We start from the raw sequence: 15270 nt of genomic DNA on the forward strand, positions 1-15270 counted from the left end.
TTTAAGGTTAATAGTTAACACTACAACACATTAAACCTCCACCTCCCAAAATTAAAAGTGCTACTATGCTACTGTAGACTCTACTATGTGGTATTGTTAAGGTTTGGGATTTTATTTAAATCTGAAATTTATATCCAGGAGAAATAAATGATTTGATTTAAAAACAGCTGGAGGGAGGGAAAACACTGTTTGTTTTGTCCTCTATATTATTTTTCCCAGTCAGATAATAAGTTTATGGCAACCATCTTCTTTATCCCAACATACTTTGAAAATAATGTGTGTGTTTTAGCTTTGAGGCCTAAACTTGACACAGAAAATCCTGGATTGATCTCAGTCATACTGATATTTCCTAATGCTGTGATGGTCATGGGGATTTCAGATACCTGTATAATTAGAAAGTATTGCAAAAATAGGTGCATTTAAAAACTAAAAGGCTTTGGGGGTATCTCTGCACTGGCTAGCAAAAGACTTCGGTTTGAACGCCAGGCTCTTGGCTCCCCAAGCTTTCATGACATGAGACTGCTATGGAAATAACATATTCATCCCTGGATGCTGGGCCGAGAAGACAAGAAAGGAGCGCCTTGCCTTGTGTCACATTGCTCAGCAGCAGCCTCGCCATCTGATTTAAAGTGTACTGACTGTCTTCAAAGAAGGTCCTAGCCAGTTCTCATTGTTTGGAAGGATGGTGGCTATAGTGTAGGCCTCCATGGTGAGCTGTGTGAAGCAGGCATGGTGGGAGGTCAGGAAGAAGGGTACTCTGATAGTTAGGGTCACAGAGAGCAAAAGGAGGTGGAGCAGTTAAAAAGTTACTCGGTAACTTGCTCTTTTACCTTTGGGTTTGTATTTAGCCAGTGGAGTTGTTTCAACATTGATGTTTTTGCCACCAAAGCTCTGTCAGTCTTTCCATTTTAACCATCTATTTTCGGAGAGTTTTAATATACCCATAGACATACTGTATCTTCAGGTTAAAACTGGAGCCACCCCAGAGCAATACACTTTTTTGAAAGTAACTTTAAGTAGTTTGAAAGTGTTTGCAAAATATGCTGATAAAATACTGTTTCTTAATAAATACTTTGTTGTCACAAAATACATTTGGGGAGGAAATAGTTCTGTGTGATGCTTGGATCTGGTGGGTGGAGTGAGGGAATAGAAAAGCAGAAATAGTGCAGGAAACATAATTTGTTTGAAGATTGTGCTTACTCTGGATTATCTGGTTTCCGTAAACAAAAATGGCCCGGGAATGTTTAGTATACAGGCTTGGTGCATATGTGCAGTGACCCGGATTTATACGATAAACTCTAATGGACTGATAGGTAACAACTTGCTCTGTCTTTGCAAGTTTTAAAATTAATGGAATGCTTAGCAACAGTCTGTATGATATATACTTAACCAACACAGAATTGTTGTAACATCTCCAAAGAACATGGATCGTTTTAGATAGATAATACACAACTGGAATTTGGATATAAATGCAAATTATATATATATACTCTCTTGTTCCTCACACCTGTTTAGAGCTTATTGTGTCAGTACTGATTGGTTTTTAAAATAAAGCGGCTATCATGAAGAAATCAGCTTTTCCTAAGAGTAACAACACATGGTAACTTGACAGCATTAGTTGGAAAAATGGACCTTTTCAAGGATACAATTGTACATGGCTTTTGTACCATCTTGTCATACATTCCATCTAGATGATATCTCATCACTGTTTTGTCTTGTGATGTCTTGGTGGGGACATCTTGTCTCAGAAATATTTTGGCCACATTATTAAACACACGTGACAAAGTCCTGCTTGCTTTATTCACACAAGTAGCCCCTTTGAGTTCATTTGTCTGAATTAGGCAAACAGAATGCTGATCACAATTATGCTTGTAGGTTTCTATATTCATCCTGCACATACACTAGCGGAGAGGAGGCATGTAAAGTACTTTATGGACTGAGGCCTTGTTATTTGGTAACATACAGACTGTTCTATTAGGGGAAGTTTATACCCCTTAGTATGTGAGACCTTTGAAGTTAGAAACCTGCAATTGTGCTTAATTGTAATAAAAGAGCCAATATATCCAAGATGACGCATCACATCAAATATAACAATACATGGATACCAAATTATATAGATTCATGTTTATCTGCCTTCAAGAAAAATGAATCCATGATCCAAATCAATGCAGTCTGTCATATCAATATTCCATTAGATGGAGATTTAATTTAATTGCTGCTTTTAAAAAAGTTGCAGATGAAGGAACTGTGATGTTTTATAGCCTTGGTGTAAGTGGACATAACTCTTTTGAAGTCAGTGCTCTTGCACCTGTTTGTTCAAGTGCTGAATTTGTCCCAGTGGGCCAAATTCTGCAGCTCTCATTCAGACTAAATTCCCATTGACATCAGTCAGGATATTGCCTGAGTGAAAACTGTAGAATTTGTCTCTTTAACATTGTGTGTGACCAAATATACTAAATGTGTTAAAACTCACAGTTGAGGCTGAAACTCTGTTCCTTATCCTCATGTTCAGCTGGACTGTACCTAAGATTTTCAGCAAATGAGCTACAGTAAAATCAACTGCTGTTCAGCCACTCCTATGACACCGAGGAACAACTGAGCAGGTTAAGAATACCATTTTAGGTTCAATGCTGCATTTCCTGGCGTTTGCTGGTTTCTATTCCCATAGAAATGTACCTTCAGCACAGCTGTGCATTTCTCTATTTGTCTGTGCATTTCAACTGATGAGTTTAAAAGGTTCTATGTAGAATGTTTTCCCCCTGCTATAAGTGTGGGCATAGTGTGGGGAGGGTCGAGCGGCATTACCCCACAAACTGCAAGCCTCGGAGAGGCGCAGAATTTGCTGCCCCCGACACGCGGCCCATTGGCCTGACTGGAGCTGCCCCCACCCCACCCCCCCAACACAGAAGTCAAACTATGCCTATGGCTGTAAGTCTTCTTAGAATAAAAGGAATATACGAGCACTGGTCTCAACTAAATCCGAGATTATAGACCAAATTACAGAATTACTGCATGTGTGAAGAAGATCCACCACAAAGAGTACTGTAATGATGATGCCAGCCCTCAAAGAAATGAACAATTAACTGGCTTCAGCAATGTAATTTGCCTTAGATCACAGAGACATTAACAAGATGTGCTTCAGATAGGTTTCAAATAAATCAACAAAGCTATGATCCACAGTGACATATTTTGGCAAACAATAGCTAACAAGGATTACAGGAAAATAGTTCCCTCCTCACAAATGATTTTGAAATACTGCAATGCCGAGTTGGACCTGTGAATGGATAAAAAGAGATCAGCATCGGAACTGCTGCTGAAGTCTTTGGCATAGTGCAGTGAGAGGTGTTGTGAGGGTCTGTCTGTGTCTGTGACACTTTTAAGGTGAGTGCATGGCCTCAATACATTAGAAAAGTTTTGAATTAAGATGTTGGGTTCATGAATACAATTTTGGAGGCTGGTTTCCTGTCTCAGCAACAAACAAGCAAACCAGGCACGTATGGCTGCATGTTTAGTCGAGGAACTACTGTCTGTGCAGGCGCAGGAGCTTATGATTACAATGTGTGCCGTGGTGCTGGCCCACGTAGCTAAACTCAGAAGCCAGCTCTTTGTATGCGTAAGTATTCCTGAGGACTTCAAACATTGGTGAATAGGAGACTTCAACGCCCCAAGAAAATTCTGGACTGTCCAAACTGAGGTTAAAGAGCCAACTCTTGTCCACAGAACAGTGTGCTGGGATTCTGTAGTCCCTTTTCTACACTTTGGATAAACAAAAACGCCAGTGCTCAGTCAGATGGAAATGATGGGGAGGGGAGAGTAAGTGTAGGAGTTCTAAAAATAGTCCATTTTCATGTGCTTCTGACAATAGTAATTAAATGTGTACACCTCCCTTTACATGTAAGAAATGTAAGGTTCTTCCTACAGCTCTTTTTGATCTTCTGCATGGCAAACTATAGACCGCAGATCAGAGTCATTGGCAAATTTGCATTTGTGAGTAAAATTCTCAGGGGCACGCAGTCCCCTGAGACGAGTATTATTAGCTCCCTTGTTTCATTGGGTGCCTGAGTAAATCATAGTGTTTACGGCTAGTCTCTCTGACAGAAGGCTCTGGTTATCTCTTCATAGTGTATTCTCAAGTGGTCTTTATTTCCAAAGTGCTCTGGTAAAGAAATTTTCCCATGGGCTTCAGTTCACTTTTTCACAATAGAATTTTATCCAGGGTTTTTCTACGGAGCACATAGACTTTTTGGTGAAATATTTAATGGAATATGTGAGACTGAGCCAGGTTCAAACAAGTATTTGGAGGAATTAATTTTTGATTATTTTGCCCTGCTTTTTTCTGAGCTTCCGTAGAAGAAAACTGATGGATGAAAACTTTAGAAAGAAGGGATGCCACTATGTTGGCGGACTTAAATGGAACGTTGAAAATGTGATGGGTGAGGTGTCAAAGTCTGATTATTTACAAACAATCTGGATTGGAAGTTTTTGAAATTCATAAATCACTTAATGTAATTGTGAATAAAATGATATTTCCCACCAGTTACAGCAAACACCACAGAGAAAGTAATAATATGGTACTGAGAATAAAATGGAAAATGTCGTCATCAAAATGCAAGAACATTGTTACAGCAAAATGAAAACAGTGTGAATATAGAGGTAAAGCAGGATAGGTAGAGAGGTGAAACACCACCAGATACTGAGACAAATGCACACCAGCCATTCAGGTACAAAATAAACATTATGAAAAGTTACTTTTTCCTGTTTTCTTTTACGATTTTTTAAAAAAACACTGTTATGTGCTGATACATTTCAATAAAGATTAAAACCATCATAGGAGGTAATGTTATCAAATGTAGATGGCAGACTGACGTGTATAGAATAAGGCTTTTGTCTTCTGTTAATATTTTATGAGTTCTGAATCCTTCCATTGACTACAGTCCATGAGCCTGATTCTGATCTCATTTATGCCACTCATACACTCAGCGGACCTGTTGTAGGTTTACACTGGTGTAAGTAAGAGCAGAATCAAGCTGCTCTGTTCTGGTTACCTAGTGTGCACAGAGATGTAGATGACAACTCAGATTGAGGGCCAGATTCACCTGGATGTAAACCGGAAGTAGTTCCATTTTCTGCTGGTACAACTGAGAGATGAATTTGGCCCTAAGGGTGCATAAACCAAGCAAAAAAACCCCTTTAATTCTTATTTCTCATTTGAAATATTCAACTTTGCTTTTTAACTGGTGAAGATCCTCCAAACCTATTTTCTTGAGTTCAATAATTCGTAAAGCAGGGGCTTCTAACTGCATTCATTCAAGTGCAATCCAAAAGTGTGTTAACACTGCGACTGACTGACGTATGGCAAGTTATCAGATTTCTGAGATATGAAGGAAGCAGTAACACAGGCAGACTTTTCCTTTCACAAAGGATATTCCATCTTTCGTTTGCCTCTACCACAATTTCAAGGGATTCTTCAAATGAAATGGGAACATGTGAACCTGTCTTGCCTGACAATTTTTTTATTGAGTGCCATGATGACTTGGAGTTCGCTTGTTAGAAGCATTTTATATCGTGGGGAAACATCAGGGGAAAGGAAAGAAATAACACTGTATTTTCTGAAAAACAAAGATCTAAACACATATGTGTCACTGGATAAGAGTTACCTGAAAAAACTGGAAGGGGAATTAACACCTGGTTCTACAGGAAACATTGGTTACCACTATCAGTTTGAATGAAGTGTATTAACTAAATTGTGTTCTGAGTATTCATTCAGCTCTGTTTATGGCACACTCTTGAGTACATTTACTGTTTGTCAGAAGTGCAAACTAGTGAACATATGAGGCTTTAAGACAGGCCATCTGTTAGTCTTAGACCCTTGGATAATTGTCAAACAGTTCTAAAAATAAGCACATACAAACTGCAAAGGTGATTTTTCTTTTGAGTATTATGGCACAGGGAGAGCAGCAACCAAAAAAATAAAATAAAACTATTCATTCTGTGATCAGATTTTTCTCTTCTGAGAGGTTTTCTGATTTTCCTCTGTGCTCTCTCTTGTTGGTCATGACATCCGTGAATGCCTCTCAAGTTTAGGGTTCAGCACCAATTTAAGGCTCACTGTTTTTCCACAGGGAGCGATAATCTCCAGTGGTTGAGGCAAGGGTCTTCTTGTGTCCTCTGTCTAAACTAATCTCTTTATAAAGTCAAGGCACAAAGATTTTGATCTTTATTGATGGATTGTTGTTAATTGAAAAAAACCTACAATGTATAAAATACAAATACATAAATAAAAAGGACATTTTCTGAGAGAGTTTTGGATCATTTGGGGTTCAGACAATCTAACAAAGGTTGCGATTAAAAAAAAAAAGACATTGCAGATGGTGCTTCCTAGATATTTAGACACCCTGGCTTGCTTTTGTCAAGACGTTTTTTTGTAAAGTTTCCAGGTGGGGCCTTGTGTGTGTTTGCATTGAGGAGCAGGATTTACTGTTGGCTGATCTGGAAGGTGAGGGTTTTTGTGCATGTGACTCTCACCAGCAGAACTGAATGCTGTTCAATAACGAATTCTTTTCTGGGTATTCTCCTACCCCTGTAATGCCATTAAGGGTAGGTGAGGGAACGTGGAGAGTAAGGAGGTCTTCATATTGCTCCACTAGTATCCTGTTCTGTGATGGGTGGTGGTTGACTCTGAAAGGTGTCCTATGCAGTCCTCCTTGGCTACCAGGATGGTAGCATGAGGCCTCAAGCATTGGAGGAGGGAGAAGAAAATGGCAGGAGAAGAATCCATGAGGCTCTTACAGAGAACTGGAGGATTTTGTGGTTGGGAGAAATACAATAATTTATAGGCATTATCTACCTAGATGTCACAAGATCATGTAGTTGTGTTCTTGCAGCATCAGTAGAGTAAACACTTACAGTTTGTGTTGTTGCCTGTAACTACAGTGACTTCCATTTACCCTGACTCTGTGCAACCTGGTGTGCTGTCTGGCCAGATGATAATGTGTTCATCAGGCTGAATTAAAGAGATGTGTGGGCAGTAAAATACTTGCTATCCACTTCTATTCAGAAATACCTAGGCATGCTCATATTCATGGGTATCCAATGGGCTAAACACCTGTCGAGTTTCATGTTGCTGTTTGTTAAACAAATCTGTTATCTTCATAATTTCTGTTGGAATGATTTGAGGAGAGGTTGCTGTTCATCTTAATGGGAGTTAGAGTGAGAGACTTTATAACCTTTAATCAGAGTCCCTGGCTGTGTATCAAACAGCTACGAGGCTTATGAATTTCACTCAAGAAGGGCACATATTGCCAGTCTTGTTGTGCCATCTCTTCACCCCTGTACAGCTGTTTGTCAGAAGTGTATATGCTTCTGTTTGTCAGAAGTCTTTTAGGTGTATATGCTCAAATGTATAGATATCTATAACAGCTTGTACTAAATACATAACAGATGCACAATGCCACCATAGACTGGATGTATTATGGCCTCAAACCATCATCACACCCCTTGCAGTTGCATTTTATTTTTTTCACCTGCTCCTGTGAAGTACACCTGTGACTTATTGGCAGGGAATTTGGTTGCAGTGTGGGAGACTCCCAGCCTGTGTGCCAGCCTTGTAGCTCTGCTCCACCGTGAGCTGCTTTTTTTTGAGGTGGTTCTCCCAATCCTTATACAGCTTGTAAGAGTTTCTTTCTACTGCTCTAAGTTATCCTCTTCCGACGCTGTTTCCCTTCTTGTTGATGAAGTGCTCTGAAAATAGAGGTTGCTGTGCAAGTGCTTTGATTATAATGCACTATGTACACATACGATAACAAAGACATGCTCATTCAAGGTGTGCTGCAAAGTTAGCTTGAATCAACCACCAATGCAAGCACTGATGTCCCCAACTAACTATCCTGTGGGGAGCAATCACTAAATGCATATATGCCAGTTAATCCTTACAGTAAATCTTTTTATTGTCCACAGAAGCGGTCACCCAGTTCCAGAATGATTGGGGATGCCACAGCGAGTAGAAAACACCACATAAGCATTCAGGCACTCTTGGGGCCCAGGGATGATGCCCAGTTTTATCTGACATGGCTTTCAGAATTGGCGTCAGTTAAATCTCCCAACCTTCTCATATACTGAGGCAGTGACTTACCTTATCTTGATAGGCTAGCTTAGTGCTGCTGCAGTTTTCCACTTGCCATGATGTCTCAGAATGATGTATGCTGAGGTCTCGGTAGTGCACCATGTCCTGGCAAAAGGACTTAATGGGAGATGTAAAGAATAGCTTTTAATGGTTAGGTTTCAGAGTAGCAGCCGTGTTAGTCTGTATCCACAAAAAGAAAAGGAGGACTTGTGGCACCTTAGAGACTAACAAATTTATTTGAGCATAAGCTTTTGTGAGCAAGTGAGCTGTAGCTCATGAAAGCTTACGCTCAAATAAATTTGTTAGTCTCTAAGGTGCCACAAGTCCTCCCTTTCTTTTAATGGTTAGTTTATACATTGTGCCCTACTCCTCGAACCACCAAACGCACAAACCATGCGCAAAGGGCATGCTTGGAAGATGAGGAAGATTTAGCACAATTGTCTGTGACTGCTTCAATATTCTTTTGCAGGTCACCTTTAAAGTTGGGGGGGGGGGTTATAGTTTGTTTTATGTTGTTCTTGGTAAAGTGTAACTTGCTGTGTTGGAAAAACCCTTTGAAGCAATCCTGATTCCCACTGCAGTTCTAATCCACCCCTCCATTGGTAGGAAATGAGAATTTTCACAGCTGGTCAACAAACCGTTACTTAGCAGAAGTATAGCAGTAATATTGATATATTGGGAAATATACAGTGTTCACTGGCTTCAAATTTACACTTCTGCCTACCTGGTGTAATAGTTCAGTTTTAGTACAAAGGGGTGCAATGAAAAGGGATCTCTACCAGCTAATTTAAGATGTGCTAATGGCTTTTCTTACTGCCTGTGCTTTATTTCTCTACCTCTTGTCATTTTTTTCATTTATAATATGGTTAACACATTTTCCCCAAAGGTCTGAAATAGATTTTGAAGTTGGTACTGATAAGGTTTAAATTGCTTTGGTCTGAAAATCTGGTCATCTTGGTACACTTGCCAGCCGTGCAAAGTGTTGCAAAATGGCTACCATCAAAAGATTTGAGCTCAAAAACATGTGATGATTGGATTAAAAATGTTCACGTTGGGGAACAAAGTTATAAAATGCAAGGACTGAACATAGCCAGTTTTCAGCATCACCAAAATGCAGAGGCAATAAGCCACAAACACACACCTCAGAACTAGGCAGGAAAAAAAGAAATGTAATGTTACTGGTGAGTGGTAGTGCAGGTTGGAGGTCGTAATGCGTTAACTGAATGGCTCACTTTTGTGGTCTGAAACATACTTTAACAGGTAAAAATGTATATTGGAAATACAGAAGATGAGCACATTTCCATAGGCCTTCCAAATATGCATCTGTGGTATTTGTAGGGTTAGCTGTTTGCATGTACAGAAACCCCACAGTCAAGTACTCTCAGGCACTTGTGCGTGCAAGTTTTATCCATTTCGCTTGTGTAGATTCAGTTTTCTCATAGACGGAGGAAGGATTTAGTATACACAGACAGCTGTACCCATACATATTGTAAGGGCATTTTTGAGGCTCTTTAAAAATTTGGCCTTATATGTTAACTGTTCGGTGCTGGGATTAGTCAGCATGTCAATTGCCTGCAATACATGTGAGGGGAAAGGGGGAACAGCATTTTCCCCAGGAAATCAAGTTTTGCATATGGAAAATGTATATCTGATCCATTTGACTGATGGCTTGTGTATTATGTTCAGTATAGGAGTCTTTATTTGAAAACAGATGACCTCGGCTCCGTACAGCTGCTGGTTTGGGGTATAATCTGTTTGCATCTTTGTATAGACTCTGCTCACCAAAACACTCTATTTTTTATATTAGATCTGTGGCAGAACATATCATTAACCTATGTTTGAAGAGGGAGGGTTCACAATGAATGCTTCATTATCAGATTTAGAGTCACATACCATTCCTTTATTGACCTGCCTGGTGTAATCAGTGCAGCAGCCACACAGATTTGAAATCATGTACCCTGACTGTAGACTGTGCGCCCTGCATCTAGTGCTGATTGTGCATTATCTTTTAAATGACACTGCCTAAATAAGTATGGATTTGTCTACCATGAATAGTCCTTGCTTCGATTTGTGGATGGTAAACCTTTTGCATTTTTTTATTGGTATTGAGGGTGATCTAAAAATAGAATTACAATGAAGTGCACTAGAAATAGCCATGGTTAAAATGCTCAGGAACATGTTTGAACATGGGGATATCTGTGTATTCTTCAACTTTAAAAAAAAAATCTTTTCAATTGTCTTGATGTGCAAGCTCATTTATCGGTGTTGCTGTTACCCTATACAGCTACATTAATCCTATTACATAATTTTGTTACTTGCTGTTCCCTTTGTGAATAACATGCAGCACTGCAAAGGTTGTTCTTCTGTATGATTGGTAATATCTCCATATTTAAAAAAGTCACAGACTGTCAGATTTTATGCTTGATTATGTTAAATCACTTAAAAGCAAAAAATATAGTTTCTTTTTACATTCCACAGATGTGATTCGTAGTACATTAGTAAGCTTTCCATTTCTCTACACAGTAGTTTTGGTTATGGATCTCAAATATTTTAGCTTAATTTGTTGCAATATTCAGGGCATGCAATAACTATGCTATGGGCTATAGTTATGCTAAGCAAGCTGTCATTATTTTGCTATTTTATCAGATTGTTTAATTCACAAAGTATCACCCTATGCATGTTTAAACTATAACACTTCCTCCTTTTCCTTAATCTTTGTCATGTTGAAAGACTGATCATTGTGTAGAGTTTCGTAAGAATCTGCCTGCCACAATATCTTATTGCTGATAACTTTTGACATGATTTAGAAACTCAACAGCACTTCTGACACCTTGTGGTCAGTTATTGGGAGTGCACAGTTCAGAAAATAATACCAGCTTTAAATGGGGTCACTGCTACCTAGAGAGACTACGGCTGCGAATGGAAGGTTCATTAGTTAACTATTTCCACAAGACAATTTTCATTAGACAGATGCCATTGCCATAATGAAGTAGAGGACCCATTTGTTTCTGATTGAGATGTAACAGTAGATAATTTAGAAGGAACAGATGATTTATGAAAAGTTAAAATATCTTCATGTATTTGAAATACATTGTACATAAATAATTTAATTCAAAATTAAGCTAGGGTTTTAGAAACTTTTCCTTTTTCTTTGGGAGACCTGCATGGTTCTATTACTAGAGAGATAGAAATTAGTACATTAAAACTAGCATGAAGTGAAATGTGTGAATTTTGACTGGTAGGCATTGTGGAAAAATTTGAAAACATTTAGGCCCCAATCCTGCAAAGGCTTATGCACAAGTATACCTTTATTTGCACAAATTATCCTATTGACTACTCATGCAGATAAAGTTACGTCCATGCATGTTTGCAGGATTGGGGCTGTAGTATGCAAGCAAAATTTATGGGTATGTACTGCACTGAAAATACCGCTTTGAGATTGCTTCTGGATTTATTTGGCTTCTACACAAAGTGGCATGACTGGACTGTAATGTCTCCATCCTATGCTAAAAGAGCTGTTTGTGATTGCAGGTGGTGGTTACAGCTCTACTAAAAAAAGGAGGACTGCTCACAAAGATGTGCAGCATAGTCTATTCTGTAAAGAGATTGAACTTCTGGGGGACATATCCAGCTTGTTTTCTGCAGTGTAAATTATCCTGTTGCCAGAACTAGTGGTTCAGCTGTTATTGCTGAAGTATTCCTTGGATTGCAAAGTGTGTGTCACAATCTGGTGTCTCTTTCTGCCAGTACTTCTACCAATGACTAGTGAGAATCAAGAGTAAAACATGGGAAGGGATCCCTCAGTGATACAGATTTGTTTTAATTGTTACAATTAAGTGAATAGCTGAAGGCAGATTTTTCTCGTGACATGTTACCATTTTCTCTATATGTATTGAAAATCTTAAAGGCTGTACTTGGCTGATAGAAAAAAAATGTTTTTTCCTAAGTTCATGCCAGCATTAACAGATCTATCAGTACAAAGTGAATGTGTCATATTGGCAGCTGTTACTTATGAGTACTTTTTCTTTATTGCATTTTGTTTTGTAATAATTGAGAAGCTTTTATGTAGAACTCTGCATAAAGGGTAGTGAGTAGGAGGGTCTGGGCATGCTTTCTATTAGTCTGCCCCTCATGCATGTATCCTTTTTTCATCTTTCCAGAACCACACATTGAGTCAGCACGCACAGTGAGCCACTGGCACTACAGGACACCTCTCTGCAGAAGACTTGACGGAGGCACAGTGGGGAGGACCATTTGAACATTACATCCAATCAAAGTGTCATTTGCAACCCAGATGTAAAACTCTAATGATTTGGCCATGAGGCGCTGCTATTATAAGCAGCTGGAAATGAATATTAATGGAAGAGATTAAAAGTATTCCATGCTCAGTATTTTTTATTGTCCTGCTTCAGCTAGTGTACTTTAGAGCTTCTGCTTCTGACTGAATTTATAGTGTTAGATAAATCTGCTTTGATGCTGTTGCCCTTTGTTGCTTCTTGTATTATATGGATAGTTAAAGATTAGGTGTGATTTTTTTAACTGCTTTTTAATTGCAATTTTAGGTAATTGTGCATTGTGATGTGATTGCTTGGCTATTGTCGGAATATTTCTTTTGAATTTTTTAATTAAAGACTAATGCTTTGATTGGATTTGCCAGTTCACCGGACAGTGATTAAAACTATGTAATGAATATAATCGGTTTCAGTGCAACTGGATGGTCTGCTTTATAAATGTGACTTAATCTGATTGCAATAACTAGTACAGTTCAATAAAGGGAATACATGAGATTAGTGTCAGAGCTTCAGTGCATCTATCAGTACACGTTATGTCACTACCACCTGTACATGTGTGTCAGAGGACTAGAGTATAAAATAATTTGTTACCATACACGAGTAAACCCATGAAGTAACCAGAGCTTAATTTGTGCCAGAGCTTGCCAGGACTGAGCCCCAGCACTCTAGGCTTGGCTATTCGCAGCCCTGATACCTCTGGGCTTGCAACATCAGTTATGAAAATAAAACAATTGCTTGAGCCCCAGCACCTCTTTCATTACAAATTAAGCACTGGAAGTAACCCATGAAAAGTGAAGCCTTGAGGAGTGCAAAACATATACTCTTGTACTGAGCAGTGTGTCCTCTCTTTGATGCATGCACAGAACTCCCTTTAAGGTTAATGGGAGTTAAGCACATGCATTATGATGGAACAGTTGGCACTTTAGAAATTAACTGTATAAAACTTGTGCATAGAATTGGTTTTGGGTTTATTTTGTTTGTTTGTTTGTTTCCAAGCCCTGGCCCTATCGGGGGCTGGAGCACCCTCAGCTCCTACTGATGCCAATGAAAATTGAAGGTACGTAGCATCTTGAAGGACTGGATCCCTTCCTTCTGCTTTTTTGTTTGTTTCAACACAAGGTAATTAACACTCATGCTTATATACAAATGCAGTAACTGCTGGGCCAGTTAGGAGACTGTGTGTATATCAGCCACATGAACTTCTAGACCTCCTGGTATGGGTTCTCTACTCAGCCTCCGCACATCTGACCTATTAAACTGCCATATTATAATTAGGGCCCTACCAAATTCACAGCCATAAAAAACATGTCGTGGACCATGAAATCTGGTCTTTTACCCTATACTATACAGATTTCACAGGGGAGACCAATGTTTCTCAAATTGGGGCTCCTGACCCAAAAGGGAGTTGCAGGGGGGTTGCAAGGTTATTTTAAGGAGGTTGTGGTATTGCCACCCTTACTTCTGCACTGCTTTCGGAGCTGGGCAGCCGGAGAGCAGTGGTTGTTGGCCGGGTGCCCAGCCCTGAAAGCAGAAAGCAGTGCCCCGCCAGAAGTAGTGCAGAAGTAAGGGCAGTAATACCACTGCTGCCTTCAGAGCTGGGTGGCCAGAGAGCGGCGGCTGCTGACTAAGGGCCCAGCTCTGTAGGCAGCAGCGCAGAAGTAAGGGTGGCAATAACATACCAGGCCAGCCTTACTTCTGCGCTGCTGCTGGCAGCTCTGCCTTCAGAGCTGGGCTCCCAGCCAGCAGCCGCTGCTCTCCCGCCACCCAGCTCTGAAGGCAGCACTGTTGTCAGCAACAGCGCAGAAGTAAAGGTAGCAGTACCGCAAACCCCCCTCCCTACACACACACACACACACACACACACACACAACTCCTTTTTGGGTCAGGACCCCTACAATTACAACACTGGGACATTTCACATTTAAATAGCTGAAATAATGAAATGTATTATTTTTTAAATCATATGACCATGAAATAGACCACAATGGACTGTGAAGTTGTTAGGGCACTAATTATTAGGGATCTAATATTAATACTGCTAATTAGTAGATTTCTTTAACATACCAAAATTGAGCACAATTTGTTGTCTTTGCCCTGTGTCTGAGCTTGGAGGATGTCACTAACACCTTGTAGAAAGTACTTTTCAGGGTCATATACCCTTCAATGTAAAAACCCTAAGTACCTAAATTGGTTTATGCAGTGCATTACAGTTGGGATTGGAATACACTGTGTAATAAATGGAAAGGCTGAAGCTTCTTTTTAGTACACCTCCTATACTGCAGATTATATTTTGATGTTTAATTTCCTGCTGGTTTTGATTGTTCTCTGTTACGTTGGTGCACCACACCTTTAAGGCAGTGGGAGATACACACTTGTAACTGAGGACAGACTGGGCCTCCTGGTTAAAAAGAGGGATTTGGGTTCATTCCTAAACTAGAAAGGACTAGGGCAAATGTAAATTATGCACAGCTATTTTGAGAAATGTTTCACATTTCTCAAGAGAATTAGATTAATTTCCCTGTTCGGGGAAATAAGAGCATTTTTGTTTCCAGTTACTCTGCTGACATGAAATTGGTTAATTTTCTTCTTAGTGAAAGCTGACTTGGACACTGACAGGTAGTTTAGGCTCAAAATTTTGTTTTTATTTAAAAAAATTACAAAACTCAATTTTAAAAAGAAAACTAGTTATAATTTTTCTTCATTTCAGTGAAAATGCATCTGTTCTTATTTAAATAAATTTTCTCTTGCTACCTTTGAAACCTAAGCACTGTTCTAAATACATCCAGTTCCAAAAACACAGCTTCAATTTTTAACCTTTTAAACATTTTTTCTATGTAAGCCACTAAATTGGTTTTA

At 39.3% G+C, this 15270-nt stretch overlaps 1 protein-coding gene across 10 annotated transcripts in view; it reads left to right on the forward strand.

The window, feature by feature from the left end:
• Window positions 1-12907, forward strand: part of ZNF423 (zinc finger protein 423) — a 317131-nt gene extending 304224 nt beyond the window's left edge. For all 10 annotated transcript variants that reach the window (XM_037877860.2, XM_043526243.1, XM_043526245.1 and 7 more), the window contains one exon: window positions 12283-12907. In XM_037877860.2, coding sequence (XP_037733788.1) covers window positions 12283-12312 — 30 coding nt within the window. In that variant the 3' untranslated portion in view covers window positions 12313-12907. The remainder of the gene's footprint in view (window positions 1-12282) is intronic.
• Window positions 12908-15270: the final 2363 nt, after the last annotated feature.

Source organism: Chelonia mydas, chromosome 12, assembly GCF_015237465.2.
Source record: "Chelonia mydas isolate rCheMyd1 chromosome 12, rCheMyd1.pri.v2, whole genome shotgun sequence".
NCBI lineage: Eukaryota > Metazoa > Chordata > Testudines > Cheloniidae > Chelonia > Chelonia mydas.